The sequence below is a fragment of the Rana temporaria genome, chromosome 6, assembly GCF_905171775.1.
Source record: "Rana temporaria chromosome 6, aRanTem1.1, whole genome shotgun sequence".
Lineage (NCBI taxonomy): Eukaryota > Metazoa > Chordata > Amphibia > Anura > Ranidae > Rana > Rana temporaria.
This window is the reverse complement of record NC_053494.1, coordinates 1,389,216-1,410,131: the sequence shown is the minus strand read 5'-3', so window position 1 is coordinate 1,410,131 and position 20,916 is coordinate 1,389,216. Positions and strand designations below refer to the sequence as shown.

The 20,916-nt window shown below is 49.5% G+C and overlaps 1 protein-coding gene across 1 annotated transcript in view; it reads left to right on the top strand.

Annotated features, from left to right (window-relative positions):
* Window positions 1-701: 701 nt before the first annotated feature.
* Window positions 702-20,916, top strand: part of LOC120942725 — a 28,559-nt gene continuing 8,344 nt past the window's right edge. Inside the window, exons 1-10 of the mRNA XM_040355650.1 lie at window positions 702-713; window positions 955-1,988; window positions 4,398-5,511; window positions 5,597-6,002; window positions 7,240-9,202; window positions 10,482-10,581; window positions 13,774-13,851; window positions 14,106-14,177; window positions 15,111-15,252; window positions 15,721-15,832. Of these exons, the coding sequence (XP_040211584.1) occupies window positions 702-713; window positions 955-1,988; window positions 4,398-5,511; window positions 5,597-6,002; window positions 7,240-9,202; window positions 10,482-10,581; window positions 13,774-13,851; window positions 14,106-14,177; window positions 15,111-15,252; window positions 15,721-15,832 (5,033 nt within the window). The remainder of the gene's footprint in view (window positions 714-954; window positions 1,989-4,397; window positions 5,512-5,596; window positions 6,003-7,239; window positions 9,203-10,481; window positions 10,582-13,773; window positions 13,852-14,105; window positions 14,178-15,110; window positions 15,253-15,720; window positions 15,833-20,916) is intronic.

Below are 20,916 nucleotides of genomic sequence, written 5' to 3'. Positions count from 1 at the left end.
TCTGTGGGGAAAACCAATGCTCCATCTTTGGTGTCAGTGGAATTGTGCCCTGTGATTGAGAAGAACTGTCCCCCATCATTGGTGTTATTGGGCCCATTTGTTGTTGTCATTGGGAAGAATTGTGTCCTCATTGGGGTCAGTGGAAGAGGGGGAAGGGGGTTGTTTATGCCCCATTGTTGGTATCAGTGGAAGAAATAGTGCCCAGAGGGCCAGATAAAAGCAAGCAAAGGGCCACATCTGGCCACTGGGCCGCAGTTTGGAGAACACTGCTCTACAAAGTCTCCGGGGTCCAGGACCCAATACATGGCTAAGGACTAGGATGGGAACCCCTTGAAAGAACTAAGTGCCACCTACACCACCCACAATCCTGCCAGCCAGACGCAAGGTCTACACTGATTAAAGGCCTCTCCCGGCTCCTCGCACGTTGCGTGAGGATCTGCATTATCTGGACCTCGTTCCTTATTATAGAAAGATTATCCCTCTGAGAATTCTGGGGCCATTGTTGCCTTCGGTGATAAGAAGGATTAGCTCCTGAATGGTGTGTGACAAACACAGGTGTCACCTCTCCCGTGTAATAATTGTCACACAAAGAGAAGGGATAAGAGAACAAGTTTCTTTCAGGAAAACATGCCGAGGATTTAACCATTTGGTGCTGAAATGAGGATTTATAGAGCCGTGTGGACGGCTAGTGCAGTGACCTAATGAGTCTGAAGGTAGATATGAGGAAATATCAGGAGGGGGGGCCTTTCCCCTGGAGATATCTAATCTCTCGGTTTCTAGGACCTTTCACTGAGCTCAGGGCTGTGAAGAAAAGCTTTTCTTGTGGTTCATGCTGGGCAGAGTTATCGGTTTTACTCAGGAATCAACATAGATAAGGCAGATACCGAGAACAAAAAAGCAGAAGACGTCGTTGAGACATAAAGAGCTGAACTTCTCTAAACCTCTCACTGACAGAGGAATGCCAAGTTCATAGAAAGGACCATCAGCCAAGACCTTCCATACAGGGGACCTTCTCCCCGAGGCCCATCAGCCAAGACCTTCCATACAGGGGACCTTCTCCCCGAGGCCCATCAGCCAAGACCTTCCATACAGGAGACCTTCTCCCAGAGGCCCATCAGCCAAGACCTTCCATACAGGGTACCTTCTCCCCAAGGCCCATCAGCCAAGACCTTCCATACAGGGGACCTTCTCCCAGAGGGCCATCAGCCAAGACCTTCCATACAGGAGACCTTCTCCCCGAGGACCATCAGCCAAGACCTTCCATACAAGGGACCTTCTCCCAGAGGCCCATCAGCCAAGACCTTCCATACAAGGGACCTTCTCCCAGAGGCCCATCAGCCAAGACCTTCCATACAGGTGACCTTCTCCCAGAGGGCCATCGGCCAAGACCTTCCATACAGGGGACCTTCTCCCAGAGGCCCATCAGCCAAGACCTTCCATACAGGGAACCTTCTCCCAGAGGACCATCAGCCAAGATCTTCCATACAGGGGACCTTCTCCCAGAGGGCCATCAGCCAAGACCTTCCATACAGGGGACCTTCTCCCAGAGGCCCATCAGCCAAGACCTTCCATACAGGGGACCTTCTCCCAGAGGGCCATCAGCCAAGACCTTCCATACAGGGGACCTTCTCCCAGAGGACCATCAGCCAAGACCTTCCATACAGGGGACCTTCTCCCAGAGGACCATCAGCCAAGACCTTCCATACAGGGGTCCTTCTGCCAGAGGGCCATCAGCCAAGACCTTCCATACAGGGGACCTTCTCCCAAAGGGCCATCAGCCAAGACCTTCCATACAGGGGACCTTCTGCCAGAGGGCCATCACCCAAGACCTTCTATACAGGGAACCTTCTCCCAGAGGGCCATCAGCCAAGACCTTCCATACAGGGAACCTTCTGCCAGAGGGCCATCACCCAAGACCTTCTATACAGGGAACCTTCTCCCAGAGGGCACCATGCTTCTTCTCATCGCCCTTGCCACTCTCCTTCTAGGTAAGTCCAGATTTCCAGATCACATGGAATAGAAAATGTAAAGCAGAAATGAAGGCATTGGGGACCTCAGTGATAGAAGGAATGTGGTCATTGATTAACGTAATGTTTGTGCTGAGAATGTCAGCTCACCTTCCCGGGGGGGGGGGTCTCAGACACATTTTGAACTGTCCTTACTGATTTGACTTGAAGTTAATTGTAAAGCCTAAAGTGGTTGTAAAGGTTCATTCTGTGCTTCATGCCCCCCCCCCCAATATTTTCCTGAACACCATGAGAGCAGAAGCTCTCCCAGGTCTTTTCCTCCTCATTGGCTGAGACAGCAGTGGGAACCATTGTTAATCACAGCCAATGAGCCCATGGGGAGAGAGCTCTGGTGGGGCCCGAGCCACGCTCCGTGTGTGAATGGACATGCAGGGCAGCGGCTCAGGAGCGAGCCTGCTCAGGTGCCCCCATAGCAAGCTGCTTGCATGGGGGCCCTCGGCAGGAGGGAGGGGCCAGGAGCGGGGGACTTGAGAAGAGGATGATCGAGGCTGCTCTGTGCAAAACCATTACAAAGCCGGTACGTATATCATGTGTGTCATTGTTAATTTTTTCTTAATATGCCTTTAATATCACTTTAACCATTTGCTGACCACGCTATAGTCTCTATTAAGGTCCTACCAGAACCCCCCACCCCTGGGGTGAGCATCTTTTTGACACAGATAATCACAGATCGAGATATAGCCTCGATGGCGCCCATCAGTGCCACCTACCAGTGCCTATCAGTGCAGCCTCATCAGTTCCCATCAGTGCAGCCTCATGAGTGTGTCCATCAGTGCAGCCTCATGAGTGTCCATCAGTGCCCATCAGTCCAGTAGGCGAGTGGTTAAATGCTGAACATGTAACATAGTGAAATAAATCCAAACCGCTACAACATGGGTCTTCAAACTATGGCCCTCCAGTTGTTCAGGAACTACAATTCCCATCATGCCCATTCATGTCTGTGAATGTCAGAGTTTTACAATGCCTCATGGGATGTGTAGTTCCACAATAGCTGGAGGGCTATAGTTTGAGGATCCCTGCGCTACAACAACAACCGATATTGGTGAAGCAATTCACATAAATACCCGCTGTGCTCCGGGAATCTAAAATATAATGACCCAAAAAAAGGAATAAAATTGAAATAAAATCAAATGTGTGTGTGGGCGGGGCCACTTGGGGGTACCTTTCATCAATGTCTGGGACAAGGCGGGGACTGCGTTCACATGACAATCAAACATCATGGTGGTTCCCCGGCTTGGAGATGAGCTGTGGGTTCCTCTGTGAAGTGTCTATTCCCGGGGTCACCACACACCCTGGTGGGGTCCTGCCTATCTGCCCTGCGATATAAACAGAGTGGGTGGGCTGGGTTTGGTGTCGTCATAAAAAGGGGTGCATGATGGTTTCTGGCGTATAAAAGAACAGGGTCGGTAAAGCCCATGTGGGGTACGAAGCGAGACGCTATGATGACTTAACAAGGACTGGTCAGAGGAGGAATGCAGTTCCTATGGGAAACCAGAACTAGTGCAAGGTGCATTGCAGCCAGGGCCGCCATCAGGGGGTACAGGCAGTACACCTGTAAGGGCCCCGGATGGCAACCCCATTTTATTTTGTAAGGGGCCCGTAGGCCCCCAGGGCTCCGGATGGCAACCCCCTTTTTTTTTTTAAAGAACATTTTTAAAAAATAAATGTATTTATATATATATATATATATATATATATATATATATATATATATATATATATATATATATATATATATATATATATATATATATATATATATATATATATATATATATATATATATATATATATATATTTATTTATTTTTTGTTTTTATTAAAAGGCCCAGAGGTCCCCAGGGCCCCAGATGGAAACCCCCCTTTTTTTTATACATTTTTTTTTTTTTATATATATATTTTTTATTTATTTTTTATTTTTATTAAAGGGCCCATTTTCTCAATTAGCAGCGGCACCCCTCCCCCCCGCTTCTCAATTTGCGGCAGCCCCCCGCCTCTCAATTTGAGGGGGGCCCATGCCTGAAGCTGTGTAAGGGGCCCCATAATCCCTGATTGCAGCCAATTGATATGAGGAAATATCAGGAGGGGGGGGCCTTTCCCCTGGAGATATTTAATCTCTCGGTTTCTAGGACCTTCCACTGAGCTCAGGGCTGTGCTCTTCTTGTGGTTCTTGCTGGGCAGAGTTATCGGTTTTACTCAGGAATCAAGATAGATAAGGCAGATACCGAGAACAAAAAAGCAGAAGACGTCGTTGGGCCATAACGAGCTGAACTTCTCTAAACCTCTCACTGGCAGAAGAACGCCAAGTTCATAGAAAGGACCATCAGCCAAGACCTTCCATACAGGGGACCTTCTCCTCGAGGCCCATCAGCCAAGACCTTCCATACAGAGGACCTTCTCCCCGAGGCCCATCAGCCAAGACCTTCCATACAGGGGACCTTCTCCCAGAGGCCCATCAGCCAAGACCTTCCATACAGGGGACCTTCTCCCAGAGGGCCATCAGCCAAGACCTTCCATACAGAGGACCTTCTCCCCGAGGCCCATCAGCCAAGACCTTCCATACAAGGGACCTTCTCCCAGAGGGCCATCAGCCAAGACATCCATACAGGGGACCTTCTCCCAGAGGACCATCAGCCAAGACCTTCCATACCTTCTCCCAGAGGGTCATCAGCCAAGACCTTCTACACAGGGGACCTTCTCCCAGAGGACCATCAGCCAAGACCTTCCACACAGGGGACCTTCTCCCAGAGGACCTTCAGCCAAGACCTACCATACAGGGGGCCTTCTCCCAGAGGGCCATCACCCAAGACCTTCCATACAGGGGACCTTCTCCCAGAGGACCATCAGCCAAGACCTTCCATACGGGGAACCTTCTCCCAGAGGGCCATCAGCCAAGACCTACCATACCTTCTCCCAGAGGGCCATCAGCCAAGACCTATCATACAGGGGACCTTCTCCCAGAGGACCATCAGCCAAGACCTTCCATACAGGGGAACATCTCCCAGAGGACCATCAGCCAAGACCTTCCACACAGGGGACCTTCTCCCAGAGGACATTTAGCCAAGACCTACCATACAGGGGGCCTTCTCCCAGAGGGGCATCACCCAAGACCTTCCATACAGGGGACCTTCTCCCAGAGGACCATCAGCCAAGACCTTCCATACAGGGGGCCTTCTCCCAGAGGGCCATCAGCCAAGACCTACTATACCTTCTCCCAGAGGGCCATCAGCCAAGACCTACCATACAGGGGACCTTCTCCCAGAGTACCATCAGCCAAGACCTTCCATACAGGGGAACTTCTCCCAGAGGACCATCACCCAAGACCTTCCATACAGGGGACCTTCTCCCAGAGGACCATCAGCCAAGACCTTCTATACAGGGGACCTTCTCCCAGAGGGCCATCACCCAAGACCTTCCATACAGGGGACCTTCTCCCAGTGGACCATCAGCCAAGACCTTCTATACATGGGACCTTCTCCCAGAGGGTCATCAGCCAAGACCTTCCACACAGGGGACCTTCTCCCAGAGGGCCATCGGCCAAACCCTATCATATAGGGGACCTTCTCCCAGAGGGCCATCGGCCAAGACCTTCCATACAGGGGACCTTCTCCCAGAGGGCCATCAGCCAAGACCTTCCATACCTTCTCCCAGAGGGCCATCAGCCAAGACCTTCCATACCTTCTCCCAGAGGGCCATCAGCCACAACCTTCCATACCTTCTCCCAGAGAGCCATCAGCCACGACCTTCCATACAGGGAACCTTCTCCCAGAGGGCCATCAGCCAAGACCTTCCATACCTTCTCCCAGAGGACCATCAGCCAAGACCTTCCATACCTTCTCCCAGAGGACCATCAGCCAAGACCTTCCATACAGGGAACCTTCTCCCAAAGGACCATCAACCAAGACCTTCTATACAGGGAACCTTCTCCCAGAGGGCACCATGCTTCTTCTCATCGCCCTTGCCACTCTCCTTCTAGGTAAGTCCAGATTTCCAGATCACATGGAATAGAAAATGTAAAGCAGAAATGAAGGCATTGGGGACCTCAGTGATAGAAGGAATGTGGTCATTGATTAACGTAATGTTTGTGCTGCAGAGCAGAATGTCAGCTCACCTTCCCGGGGGGGGGGGGGGGGGGCAGACACATTTTGAACTGTCCTTACTGATTTGACTTGAAGTTAATTGTAAAGCCTAAAGTGGTTGTAAAGGTTCATTCTGTGCATGAAGGTAAAAAACATTCTGCATGCAGCAGCCCCCAATACTTTCCTGAACACCATGAGAGCAGAAGCTCTCCCAGGTCTTTTCCTTCTCATTGGCTGAGACAGCAGTGGGAACCATTGTTAATCACAGCCAATGAGCCCATGGGGAGAGAGCTCTGGTGGGGCCCGAGCCATGCTCCGTGTGTGACTGGACATGCAGGGCAGCGGCTCAGGAGTGAGCCTGCTCAGGTGCCCCCATAGCAAGCTGCTTGCATGGGGGCCATCAGCAGGAGGGAGGGGCCAGGAGCGGGGGACTTGAGAAGAGGATGATTGAGGCTGCTCTGTTTTTCTTATTATGCCTTTAATATCACTTTAACCATTTGCTGACCACGCTATAGTCTCTATTAAGGTCCTACCAGAACCCCCCACCCCTGGGGTGAGCATCTTTTTGACACAGATAATCACAGATCGAGATGTAGCCTCATTGCTGCCCATCAGTGCCACCTACCAGTGCCTATCAGTGCAGCCTCATCAGTTCCCATCAGTGCAGCCTCATGAGTGTCCATCAGTGCAGCCTCATGAGTGTCCATCAGTCCGGTAGGCGAGTGGTTAAATGCTGAACATGTAACAGAGTGCAAAAAAAAAAAAACAGCTACAACAACAACCGATATCAGTTGGTGAAGCAATTCACATAAATACCCGCTGTGCTCCAGGAATCTAATATAGAATGACCCTAAAAAAGGAATAAAATTGAAATAAAATCAAATGTGTGGGCGGGGCCACTTTGTCACCGGGAGTGAGGTGGCAGAGGTACACTGGAGTGGTGGAGAGGGTGTCCCCCATAAATGCAACATCCCCCAAGCCAAGGTGTGTGGTGACCCGGGAATTTTAGGGTCACTTTATTAAATTCCTCGAGTGCAGAACTCATTTACGTGAATTGTAACATTACTTTATGATTTTTGTTACAATTGTTTTCTCTTGTTTCACCATTGAGAGTTTTATTCTCTTATCTTGCAGATTCGTGTTGCCATGGTGATATCACCGCCCAGATACAAATGACCAACGTGCAAGGTTCCGTAACCATAGACACAAACACATGGGCCCTCCGAACAAACCTGTCCACTCGATGTGGAAATGTCGATATCTCCATCCATGAGTTCCCGGTGATCTATGGAGCACCTCGGGACCCTTGTGACGTAGTCCACATTGGTCAATCTATTCTTGATCTCACAATTAAAGGAACGACGCAGGTTGTAGTTGATCGAAACCTGAGGTACGATGGGCGCTCCCTAATTTTAAAGACCTGTGGCCTGCAAACATGTGTAAATCTAGACACCGGTGCCCACCGGGTTTGGAAAGCCGCTGTCCACTCTTTCATTATAGGACAAGTCTACTTCCTGCAGCCTTCAACTCCCCAGCCAATCACAGTTGTGATGGAGTTAAGACTCCTGGAAGAGATGGCGGCACTCAACGCCTCTCTCTTCTTCTCGAACGCCTGCCAAGGAAATAACGTCCAGCTTTTAGGAAGTGCCCAGGTAAACCACCAAAATGTTGCCAAGAGTCGCCTTGAACTCAATACTACGGAGGTGATGCCCTATCTTGTGATAAAATACCAGGAGAGATGGGCATGTGCAGAGTTGAAGCTCATACAGACGAAGGAGGTTTCGGCACAATTTAGCATGACCGGTGTCAACGGATCTTTTAGTTTCAAACAAGAGTCGCCCTTCCACCCTACTGAACTTTCCATAAACCTGTGGAGGCTCCGGGGACTTGCCGGCCAGTACAGAATTCACTCTCTACCTGTCCGGGCTCGTCACCACCCAGACCAGAACTTGTGTGATGAAGCGAACACGGGGAGTCTCTGGAATCCCTTGTCATTGAGTACGGCAAACAATAGAGGTAGCCACAGTTCATGGCCCATTGGAGACTTGAGTGGGCGACACGGAACTCTGCAGGGCCGTGAGGCATTCAGCGCTGTTCTAACTGACTGGAATCTGCCACTTTTTGGTAACAACAGTGTCACCGCCCGTTCTGTCCTTATTTTAAAAGCCAACGGGGAACCGTGGGCCTGCAGCACCATCAATTTGGAAGGAGAAGTGGTTACGGCCCTTGCATCTTTCCGTAAAGGGGTAGTTGGCAAGATAATGTTCCAACAGGCTACAAGCGATCCCTACAATGACCTCACGGTGTATATTGAGCTCTCCCACGTCTCAGAGAGCCTCAGCAAAAACCATAACTGGCACATCCATGAATTTCTGCTCCCAACAGAGTCTAAAGACTGTGCCAGTGCTGGAGGGCACTTCAACCCATATAATGTATCAACTGGTGGGAACTATAGCCAAGAGTGTAACCCAACCAACCCCCTGCGGTGTGAGGCTGGGGATTATGCTGGGAGACTTGTCCCGATCACTCTTCTTGCCCCCTTTTCAGCTCGATATTTGTTTACCGACTCTTTTACTTCACTTGAAGGACCAACGTCTATCATTGGGCGGTCTGTGGTCATCCACGAACCCGAAGGGCGGTCTCCACGTGTGGCCTGTGCCAATATTCTTCTCCAGCCAATCTTCAAAGGTAGGACCAATCTTTGGTCCGGCTCCGGTAATGCCGGCGGAGCATTAGAGGCCTCTCAGGTATCTGAATTCACCCCGACGGTGATTGACGTTAATTTCCATGGACTGAGTGGCCTTGCTGGAGGTTTCCATATCCATCAGCTTCCGGTGACTTCTGGGTCAGACGACCCGTGTTCAAATCAGCAAATTCGAGGCCACTTCAACCCTTTGCTTGTAAATATGGCCAGCTCTCCAGCGGCTGGTAATGGAACAGATGATGAATATGAGGTGGGAGATATCAGTGGAAGACACGGCTCTTTACTAAACCTGGACAACAAGACCGGAAGATTCCGAGACATGAACTTACCTCTGTCTGGTCCTCACAGCGCGCTTGGCCGGTCTTTGGTCATCCACTATGTCAACGGGTCCAGGTGAGTGAAATCAACCTTCATGATGAAAATACTTCACTAGGGGGAAATCTCCTCATTGTGGGAGGGGCAGAGACACAATCTACTGCAGGAAATCTCCCCATGGTGGGAGGGGCATAGACACAATCTACTGCAGAAAAATGCCCCATTGTGGGAGGGGCAGAGACACAAACTACTGCAGGAAATCACCCCATTGTGGGAGGGGCAGAGAAAAAAACTACTGCAGGAAATCTCACTATTGTGGGAGGGGAAGAGACACAAACTACTGCAGGAAATCTCCCCATGGTGGGAGGGGCAGAGACACAAACTACTGCAGGAAATCTCCCCATAGTGGGAGGGGCAGAACACAAACTACTGCAGGAAATCTCCCCATTGTGGGAGGGGCAGAGACACAAACTACTGCAGGAAATCTCCCCATTGTGGGAGGGGCAGAGACACAAACTACTGCAGGAAATCTCCCCATTGTGGGAGGGGCAGAGACACAAACTACTGCAGGAAATCTCCCCATTGTGGGAGGGGCAGAGACACAAACTACTGCAGGAAATCTCCCCATGGTGGGAGGGGCAGAACACAAACTACTGCAGGAAATCTCCCCATTGTGGGAGGGGCAGAGACACAAACTACTGCAGGAAATCTCCTCATTGTGGGAGGGGCAGAGACACAAACTACTGCAGGAAATCTCCCCATTGTGGGAGGGGCAGAGACACAAACTACTGCAGGAAATCTCCCCATTGTGGGAGGGGCAGAGACACAAACTACTGCAGGGAAATCTCCTCATGGTAGGAGGGGCAGAGACACAAACTACTGAAGGAAATCTCCCCATTGTGGGAGGGGCAGAGACACAAACTACTAGGGAGGATCTAACCAGCATGGGAGGGGCAGAGACACAAACTACTGCAGGAAATCTCCTCATTGTGGGAGGGACAGAGACACAAACTACTGCAGGATATCTCCTCATTGTGGGAGGGGCAGAGACACAAACTACTAGGGAGGATCTAACCAGCGTGGGAGGGGCAGAGACACTAACTTTGAGAAACCATTTAGGTAGTTGGAGTTTATGAGGAAGGACAAAGACACTTAACTGAAAGAATGGAGAATTGGTGGCAGGTTCTTCTTTCTAGCTCCACCATAAATGACATGTTCTATTTTGGGTGAACGGAGCCCCTCCAGTAAAGACCTGAGATCTCCATACGACATTCAGGAATGAAGTGATATTTGAGTTTTCTGACTTTTGCACCTCCTTCCATCAGTAATAAATTTGCTGACTGCCATTTTTCCCCAGGATGCATTGTGCCACCTTTCAGAATCAACTGTCATTGGACGGCGAGTGGGTCCGAGTCTCTGCGGAGTTCTCTGGAGTCATCAGTGGAAGAATTTCCATGGTAAGGAGACTGTGTGGTCTCTGTTTTGTAGGCCAAATATCTCGGAACCCTAGAGAGACACCCCAATAATGTATCTATGAAAACATAAACTCTACACCCCAATAATAGAGATTTGAAGGGTGAAAAAAGACAACTGTGTCACTTCAGGTTGGACTGCAAGCCGCAATCCCAACCCTGCGCTGCTCTCATTACTTCTGGATAGGCCCTCACACAGCCAGATGCGTCCGGGATAGGCCCAATCTCCGTCCTAGCAGCCTGGGACGTACGACACACGTCCACCCAGACAGCCGTCCAGGTGGCACAGAACCCCGATCACCTGACCTCACCCGAATATATGGGCTCTCCCAGCAGACCAAGGGATTCAAGAAAACCCCTCCCCATTGGCTGAGATACCCCATATACCCATAACCTGACCTTGGGTTGCCCTTCTAGTACCTAGTACTAGGCCACTTAGTGGTAGAAGAGAAAAGTGCAACAAGGCCAAACTTAGGGAGAAATCAATCAATAAACTGTCCAAGATAACTACTCCTGGCAAGTAAATTTGTGACAAGCTCCCTGACTAAACCCCCGGGTGCTACACATGGAAAGCCCAGTCTAAGTGAATGTTCCGTAGACAAGGCTGTAGGAGAATAGAATATGCATGGACAGCCCAGTCTAAGTGAATGTTCCGTAGACAAGGCTGTAGGAGAATAGAATATGCATGGACAGCCCAGTCTAAGTGAATGTTCCGTAGACAAGGCTGTAGGAGAATAGAATATGCATGGACAGCCCAGTCTAAGTGAATGTTCCGTAGACAAGGCTGTAGGAGAACAGTATATGCATGGAAAGCCCAGTCTATGTTAGCATTCCAAAGGCAATGCTGTAGAAGGATAATAGACATATGGAAAGTTTAGTCTATGTGAACATTCCATAGACAATGCTTTATGTAAACACTTGGAAAGCTCAGTCTTCATCAACGTTCCATAGACAAGGCTGTAGGAGAATAGAAGACACATGTGAAGCTTAATCTGTGCATTCTGTAGACAATGCTGTGCGTTCATTTTGTATATAAAAAGTATTACATCTGTGTAAGCATGGATCTAAGTACATTCCATAGACAAGGCTGTAGAGAATAGAACACACATGGAAAGCTCAGCCTATCGTTCCATAGACAGGGCTGTAGGAGAATAGAAGACACATGGAAAGCTCAGCCTATCGTTCCATAGACAAGGCTGTAGAAGAATAGAAGACACATGGAAAGCTCAGCCTATCGTTCCATAGACAAGGCTGTAGGAGAATAGAAGACACATGGAAAGCTCAGCCTATCGTTCCATAGACAAGGCTGTAGAAGAAAAGAAGACACATGGAAAGCTCAGCTTGTCGTTCCATAGACAATGCTGTAGAAGAATAGAAGACACATGGAAAGCTCAGCCTATCGTTCCATAGACAATGCTGTAGAAGAATAGAAGACACATGGAAAGCTCAGCCTATCGTTCCATAGACAAGGCTGTAGAAGAATAGAAGACACATGGAAAGCTCAGCCTATCGTTCCATAGACAGGGCTGTAGGAGAATAGAAGACACATGGAAAGCTCAGCCTATCGTTCCATAGACAGGGCTGTAGGAGAATAGCAGACACATGGAAAGCTCAGCCTATCGTTCCATAGACAAGGCTGTAGGAGAATAGAAGACACATGGAAAGCTCAGCCTATCGTTCCATAGACAAGGCTGTAGGAGAATAGCAGACACATGGAAAGCTCAGCCTGTCGTTCCATAGACAAGGCTGTAGGAGAATAGAAGACACATGGAAAGCTCAGCCTATCGTTCCATAGACAAGGCTGTAGAAGAATAGCAGACACATGGAAAGCCCAGTCTATCGTTCCATAGACAAGGCTGTAGGAGAATAGCAGACACATGGGAAGCTCAGCCTATCGTTCCATAGACAAGGCTGTAGAAGAATAGCAGACACATGGAAAGCTCAGCCTATCATTCCATAGACAATGCTGTAGAAGAATAGAAGACACATGGAAAGCTCAGCCTATCGTTCCATAGACAGGGCTGTAGGAGATTAGAAGACACATGGAAAGCTCAGCCTATGTTATCGTTCCATAGACAGGGCTGTAGGTAGGAGAATAGAAGACACATGGAAAGCTCAGCCTATCGTTCCATAGACAAGGCTGTAGGAGAATAGAAGACACATGGAAAGCTCAGCCTATCGTTCCATAGACAGGGCTGTAGGAGAATAGAAGAACCATGGAAAGCTCAGCCTATCGTTCCATAGACAGGGCTGTGGGAGAATAGAAGACACATGGAAAGCTCAGCCTGTCGTTCCATAGACAAGGCTGTAGGAGAATAGAAGACACATGGAAAGCTCAGCCTATCATTCCATAGACAAGGCTGTAGGAGAATAGAAGACACATGGAAAGCTCAGCCTATCGTTCCATAGACAGGGCTGTAGGAGAATAGAAGACACATGGAAAGCTCAGCCCATGTTATCGTTCCATAGACAAGGCTGTAGGAGAATAGAAGACACGTGGAAAGCTCAGCCCATGTTATCATTCCATAGACAGGGCTGTAGGAGAATAGAAGACACATGGAAAGCTCAGCCTATCGTTCCATAGACAAGGCTGTAGGAGAATAGAAGACGCATGGAAAGCTCAGCCTATCATTCCATAGATAAGGCTGTAGGAGAATAGAAGACACATGGAAAGCTCAGCCTTTCGTTCCATAGACAAGGCTGTAGAAGAATAGAAGACACATGGAAAGCTCAGCCTATCGTTCCATAGACAGGGCTGTAGGAGAATAGCAGACACATGGGAAGCTCAGCCTATCGTTCCATAGACAAGGCTGTAGGAGAATAGAAGACACATGGAAAGCTCAGCCTATCGTTCCATAGACAAGGCTGTAGGAGAATAGAAGACACATGGAAAGCTCAGCCTATCGTTCCATAGACAGGGCTGTAGGGTTATTGTAGACACATGGAAAGCTCAGCCTATCATTCCATAGACAAGGCTGTAGGAGAATAGAAGACACATGGAAAGCTCAGCCTATCGTTCCATAGACAAGGCTGTAGGAGAATAGAAGACACGTGGAAAGCTCAGCCTATCATTCCATAGACAACACTGTAGGGTTATTGTAGACACGCACAATGCTGGGTCTAGGTGACCATTCCGTAGATATCAGTGGATTCTGAGCTGTGTGTATTCTTTGACAGAGTCAGATTGTCTACCCGAATGGAGGATCCAGCGACACCACAATCCTGGTAGACCTGCAGCCAGTCTCCCCAGACAAGGTAAAAAGCATTCCGGCATACAGTAATAAGGTATAAATAATGATTCTGCTACTATAGATGCCACACATATTCTTACCCGCCGTGTCAGGTTTATAAATGAGAACCAGAACTGTATACAGAGACTGTGCCGCCCCCCCATCTCTTGCCACCCTAGGCACTGGCCAATTGAGCCCTCTTTCTAAATCTGCCCCGGTGTTGAGTACAAGCCCAGATCTGGTCCAGACTTTATTATTGATGGTTTATTTTTCTTGCAGAACCTCAGCTGGTTCATCCGCACCCAAGACAGCGGGGGAGAAACATACAATCCGTATGAAATACCCAATCAGGTGAGAGAGACCAAGTGTGACATCAAATGTCCATCAAACGCAACCTAAGTGGTGCAATGCCAGGTGATGGTAAGGGGTGGAGCACACAACCTTAATACGGAATTGTCACCCCTCAGTCCTATCATGCTTTAAAATTGGAGACGATCTTGTGAAGAAGTCGGTAGTGAAAATCAGTGATTGGCTGATCTTTAGTATGAAGCCACTCCCAGTCTATGTACAAATAAAACTCTTAATGGTGTCATAACCACAGAGGCGGCTCTAGGCTTTGTGAGGCCTTCGGCAAAACTTGACATGGGGGCCCCCCACTCACGCCCATGATGGGAAAAATAATTCAAGGACAAGAGCCTCTTCCCCACAACCCTGGCCGGTGGTTGTGGGGGTCTGTGGGCAGGGGGCTTATCGGAATCTGGAAGCCCCCTTTAACAAGGCGACCCCCAGATCCTGCTCTTTAATAACTAAGGGGTGGGGGCTACCCTGTGATGTCACCTGGTGAACCCGCCCCTTGTGACGACATTGACTGAGGGCATGCGGAGTCATTGACGTCACAAGGGGTGGTGTCACGGATATTCACTGGTTGTTAGGGACGCTGGCGGCCCCGCTCCTGAGTCAGGGCTCATAATGCTGCCTGATTACAGCAGCGTTAAGGTCCCCTGTCCCTCAAAACCAGGGTAATGCATTGGGCAAGTTAGCTGGCCGCGAGGCCCCTGTGAGTGCGAGGCCTTAGTTCCTTATTAAAGAGCCGCCTCTGCATAACCAAGAGGAGTAAACTCCAGAAAAGGAAAGACGAATCCACTCTGAACTGACACTTGTGGATGGCTGCTCCTGGAGATGGTGTCACCCTCGCAGCCTTCATCGTGTGGGAGGGGCAGAGACACCGGGAGTAGGGTGTAAAAATGAGACACAGACTACCATTCCCTTTTCTCCTCTCTCCAGGGTGGGAACTGGTCGTGGTGTGGCCCCCAGGGGTCCCAGCACTGCAGAGTCGGAGATCTGGTGGGTAAACATGGACCGATATCTCCAAGCAACCGGCTGATGTTCACAGATAGGAACTTACCTCTGTCCGGAGACTTCACAGGTATCTCATCCTCAGAGACGATCTGATTGGTCTTATGATGCCCACACATGGTGCAATTTAGTCATTTGCTTTCTTTGTTTCAGTCACTGCATTCATTTTATGTGATGATTGTAGCTCATCCCTACTAAGGGGGTCAAATACTTATTTTCCTCCATTGATAACATTTGTATCATGTGATCTCTCTGGAGTTTTGGTTGATATTCTGTCTCTATCATATAAAATACACCTATGAGAGAAATTATAGACCCTTCATTTCTATGTAAGGGGGGAACTTACACAATCTGCAGGGGAGACGATCAATATTTCCCCCCCCCCACTGTATGTATAGATTTTTTCATCAGATATATTTGTTCATCCTGTTAGTATGATGGTTACCCATCGATCATTTCTGAGTGATCGGCCCATATACTGGCAGAAATGTATTCTTCTTGTACAGCTCTGTGTGACCGGTTCTCTATGTTGTATCAGTTGTCAGCAGGACTTTGGCACTGACATGGGACTCCCTGGAACTGTCCTCGGTGCTCCTCCCCGATGTCTCCATCACGTCCCTCAAATTCCAAAAAGTCACACCTTTCGATAGGTGAGTCTGGATGAACAATGAGTGTAACATGTGTAGCGCTACCCCCGCATGACCTGCTGGTAATTTTGGGTTCTCTGCTCTCGTCTAGCCCTGTGTAAGACTTCCCCCTCACTGACACCCCCAGAATACCTTGTCATTACCCCCCACCCCCCCTCCAGCAGACAAACACGAATTTCACACAGATAAGCAGTCTGTATTATGATGAAGTTGGGGCCCTTTAAAACCGTTGGTGCGCAAAGTGATGGGTATAAGTCAACAGGGAAGGAATAGCGGCGGTATATTATGAATGTCGGGCTTAGTGAAAGAATAAAATATACAAAGGGAGGGGCAAGCCCAGATGCAGCAGCTGGGGGAGGGAGAGGGGCTAGGGCGTTATAAGGCAGGAGCAGTCAGATATGAATGCAAGAACAAAGTTAGTAATGGGTCTCTGATTATTAAATGCAACTCGTCTATTGACGGCCTCCCAGAAAAGCAGGTCCATGCGGTAGCCATCATTCGGCCATAGCGCAGATCGGAAGGAGTTAAAGAAGAAGTACAGGCTAAGCTTGTTTGGCTGAACTTCCCCTGTACTTCTCCTGTACTTCTCCTGTACTTCTCCTGTACTTCTCCTGTACTTCCCCTGTACTTCTCCTGTACTTCCCCTGTACTTCTCCTGTACTTCCACTGTACTTCCCCTGTACTTCTCCTGTACTTCTCCTGTACTTCTCCTGTACTTCCCCTGTACTTCTCCTGTACTTCCCCTGTACTTCTCCTGTACTTCCACTGTACTTCCCCTGTACTTCCCCTGTACTTCCCCTGTACTTCTCCTGTACTTCCCCTGCGCTTCCCCTGCACTTCCCCTGTACTTCCCCTGTACTTCCCCTGTACTTCCCCTGCACTTCCCCTGTACTTCCTCTGTACTTTCCCTGTACTTCCACTGTACTTCCCCTGTACTTCTCCTGTACTTCTCCTGTACTTCCCCTGTGCTTCTCCTGTGCTTCCCCTGCGCTTCCCCTGCACTTCCCCTGTACTTCCCCTGTACTTCCCCTGTACTTCCCCTGTACTTCCCCTGCACTTCCCCTGTACTTCCTCTGTACTTTCCCTGTACTTCCACTGTACTTCCCCTGTACTTCTCCTGTACTTCCCCTGTACTTCTCATGTACTTCCCCTGTACTTCCCCTGTACTTCCCCTGTACTTCTCCTGTACTTCCCCTGTACTTCCCCCGTACTTCTCCTGTACTTCCCCTGTACTTCCCCTGCACTTCCCCCGTACTTCCCCCGTACTTCTCCTGTACTTCTCCTGTACTTCCCCTGTGCTTCCCCTGCGCTTCCCCTGCACTTCCCCTGTACTTCCCCTGCACTTCCCCTGCACTTCCCCTGCACTTCCCCTGTACTTCCCCTGTACTTCTCCTGTACTTCCCTTGTACTTCCCATGTATTTCCCCTGTACTTATCCTGTACTTCCCCTGTACTTCCCCTGTACTTCTCCTGTACTTCCCCTGTACTTATCCTGTACTTATCCTTTACTTCCCCTGTACTTCCCCTGTACTTCCCCTGTACTTCCCCTGCACTTATCCTGTACTTCCCCTGTACTTCCCCTGTACTTCCCCTGTACTTCTCCTGTACTTCTCCTGTACTTCCCCCGTACTTCTCCTGTACTTCTCCTGTACTTCTCCTGTACTTCTCCTGTACTTCCCCCGTACTTCCCCCGTACTTCTCCAGTACTTCCCCTGTACTTCTCCTGTACTTCCCCTGTACTTCTCCTGTACTTCCCCTGTACTTCCCCTGTACTTCCCCTGTACTTCCCCTGTACTTCTCCTGTACTTCTCCTGTACTTCCCCTGTATTTCCCCTGTACTTCCCCTGTACTTCTCCTGTACTTCTCCTGTACTTCCCCTGTACTTCCCCTGTACTTCCCCTGTATTTCTCCTGTACTTCCCCTGTACTTCCCCTGTACTTCTCCTGTACTTCCCCTGTACTTCCCCTGTACTTCTCCTGTACTTCTCCTGTACTTCCCCTGTACTTCTCCTGTACTTCTCCTGTACTTCCCCTGTACTTCTCCTGTACTTCTCCTGTACTTCCCCTGTACTTCTCCTGTACTTCCCCTGTACTTCTCCTGTACTTCCCCTGTACTTCCCCTGTACTTCCCCTGTACTTTCCCTGCACTTCCCCTGTACTTCCCCTGCACTTCCCCCGTACTTCCCCCGTACTTCCCCTGTACTTCTCCTGTACTTCTCCTGTGCTTCCCCTGTGCTTCCCCTGCGCTTCCCCTGTACTTCCCCTGTACTTCCCCTGTACTTCTCCTGCACTTCCCCTGTACTTCTCCTGTACTTCTCCTGTACTTCCCCTGTACTTCTCCTGTACTTCCCTTGTACTTCCCATGTATTTCCCCTGTACTTATCCTGTACTTCCCCTGTACTTCCCCTGTACTTCTCCTGTACTTCCCCTGTACTTATCCTGTACTTATCCTTTACTTCCCCTGTACTTCCCCTGTACTTCCCCTGTACTTCCCCTGTACTTCCCCTGCACTTATCCTGTACTTCCCCTGTACTTCCCCTGTACTTCTCCTGTACTTCTCCTGTACTTCCCCCGTACTTCTCCTGTACTTCTCCTGTACTTCTCCTGTACTTCTCCTGTACTTCCCCCGTACTTCCCCCGTACTTCTCCAGTACTTCCCCTGTACTTCTCCTGTACTTCCCCTGTACTTCTCCTGTACTTCCCCTGTACTTCCCCTGTACTTCCCCTGTACTTCTCCTGTACTTCTCCTGTACTTCCCCTGTATTTCTCCTGTACTTCCCCTGTACTTCCCCTGTACTTCTCCTGTACTTCTCCTGTACTTCCCCTGTACTTCCCCTGTACTTCCCCTGTATTTCTCCTGTACTTCCCCTGTACTTCCCCTGTACTTCCCCTGTACTTCCCCTGTACTTCTCCTGTACTTCCCCTGTACTTCTCCTGTACTTCTCCTGTACTTCCCCTGTACTTCTCCTGTACTTCTCCTGTACTTCCCCTGTACTTCTCCTGTACTTCCCCTGTACTTCTCCTGTACTTCCCCTGTACTTCCCCTGTACTTTCCCTGCACTTCCCCTGTACTTCCCCTGCACTTCCCCCGTACTTCCCCCGTACTTCCCCTGTACTTCTCCTGTACTTCTCCTGTGCTTCCCCTGCGCTTCCCCTGCACTTCCCCTGTACTTCCCCTGTACTTCCCCTGTACTTCTCCTGCACTTCCCCTGTACTTCTCCTGTACTTCTCCTGTACTTCCCCTGTACTTCTCCTGTACTTCCCTTGTACTTCCCATGTATTTCCCCTGTACTTATCCTGTACTTCCCCTGTACTTGCCCTGTACTTCTCCTGTACTTATCCTGTACTTATCCTTTACTTCCCCTGTACTTCCCCTGTACTTCCCCTGTACTTCCCCTGTACTTCCCCTGCACTTATCCTGTACTTCCCCTGTACTTCCCCTGTACTTCTCCTGTACTTCTCCTGTACTTCCCCCGTACTTCTCCTGTACTTCTCCTGTACTTCTCCTGTACTTCTCCTGTACTTCCCCCGTACTTCCCCCGTACTTCTCCAGTACTTCCCCTGTACTTCTCCTGTACTTCCCCTGTACTTCTCCTGTACTTCCCCTGTACTTCCCCTGTACTTCCCCTGTACTTCTCCTGTACTTCTCCTGTACTTCCCCTGTATTTCTCCTGTACTTCCCCTGTACTTCCCCTGTACTTCTCCTGTACTTCTCCTGTACTTCCCCTGTACTTCCCCTGTATTTCTCCTGTACTTCCCCTGTACTTCCCCTGTACTTCCCCTGTACTTCTCCTGTACTTCTCCTGTACTTCCCCTGTACTTCTCCTGTACTTCTCCTGTACTTCCCCTGTACTTCCCCTGTACTTCTCCTGTACTTCCCCTGTACTTCCCCTGTACTTCCCGTGTACTTTCCCTGTACTTCCCCTGTACTTCCCCTGTACTTCTCCTGTAATCCTCCTGTACTTCTCCTGTAAATTTCTGGTGTTCCACGTATTTTGATTCCTTTGGTTTTACGTAATTTTGGTCATTATTATGAGCGTTGTTCTGTTTCAAACATCACTCTATTCATTGACATGCCTCCCGTAGACCTTGGTCCATCCAGCCAGGATGGTCAACTGCTGAACGAGCACTCTCCACAGACAGCTTAACTCTCCAATAAGACACGGCAGTTTAACCCAATGTCGTTTTACATGGATGTAAATTATGTGGATGGATCTCTCCGGATTCTTCTGACTCTCCCTACTCTCACCCATCATATCAAAGTGTAAAGAGACATCGATCTTCTAATCCTTGTTCCCACCATGAAGGCTGGTAACTCCCTGAGGAAACATGGGCCCAGATTCAGGTAGCAATTGCGTCTGCGTAACCATAGTTACGCAGCGCAATTGCTTACTTGCGCCGGCGTTTCGAATGCTACTGATTCAGGAACCTTGTTACGCCGACGGCAGCCTAAGATATGACTAGCAGGCTCTTATGCCATCATATCGTAGGCTGCATTCTTGCGATGGCCGCTAGGTGGCGTTCCCGTAGTGGTCAGCGTATAGTATGCAAATTGCATACTAACGCCGATTCACAACCCTACGCGAGCCCTGCGTACGCAGTTTACGTTGTTTGCGTACGTCGGTTTTTGCGTATGGCTGCCCCTGCTATTAGCAGGGGCAGCCCATGTTACGTATACCCGTCGTTCCCGCGTCGCGATTTTGAAAAATGACGTTGTTTGCGTAAGTGAATCGTGAATGGCGCTGGACGCCATTCATTGTCACTTTGAAGCAAATGACGTCCTTGCGACGTCATTTACCGCAATGCACGTCGGGAAAGTTTCCCTGACGGAGCATGCGCACTACGCTCGGCGCGGGAACGCGCCTAATTTAAATGATCCACGCCCCCTACGGGATCATTTAAATTACGCGCCCTTACGCCGGGCAGTTTTCCGGAGCGCACACGCAATTCACGGAGCTACTGCTCCGTGAATCAAGCGTAGCGCAGGAAATTTACGGAGGCGCAGTGTTAAAACGGTACGCTGCGCCTCCGTAAGAAAGGGGCAAGTCGTACCTGAATCTGGGCCACGGAGAAGAAGGGAGGGAACCAA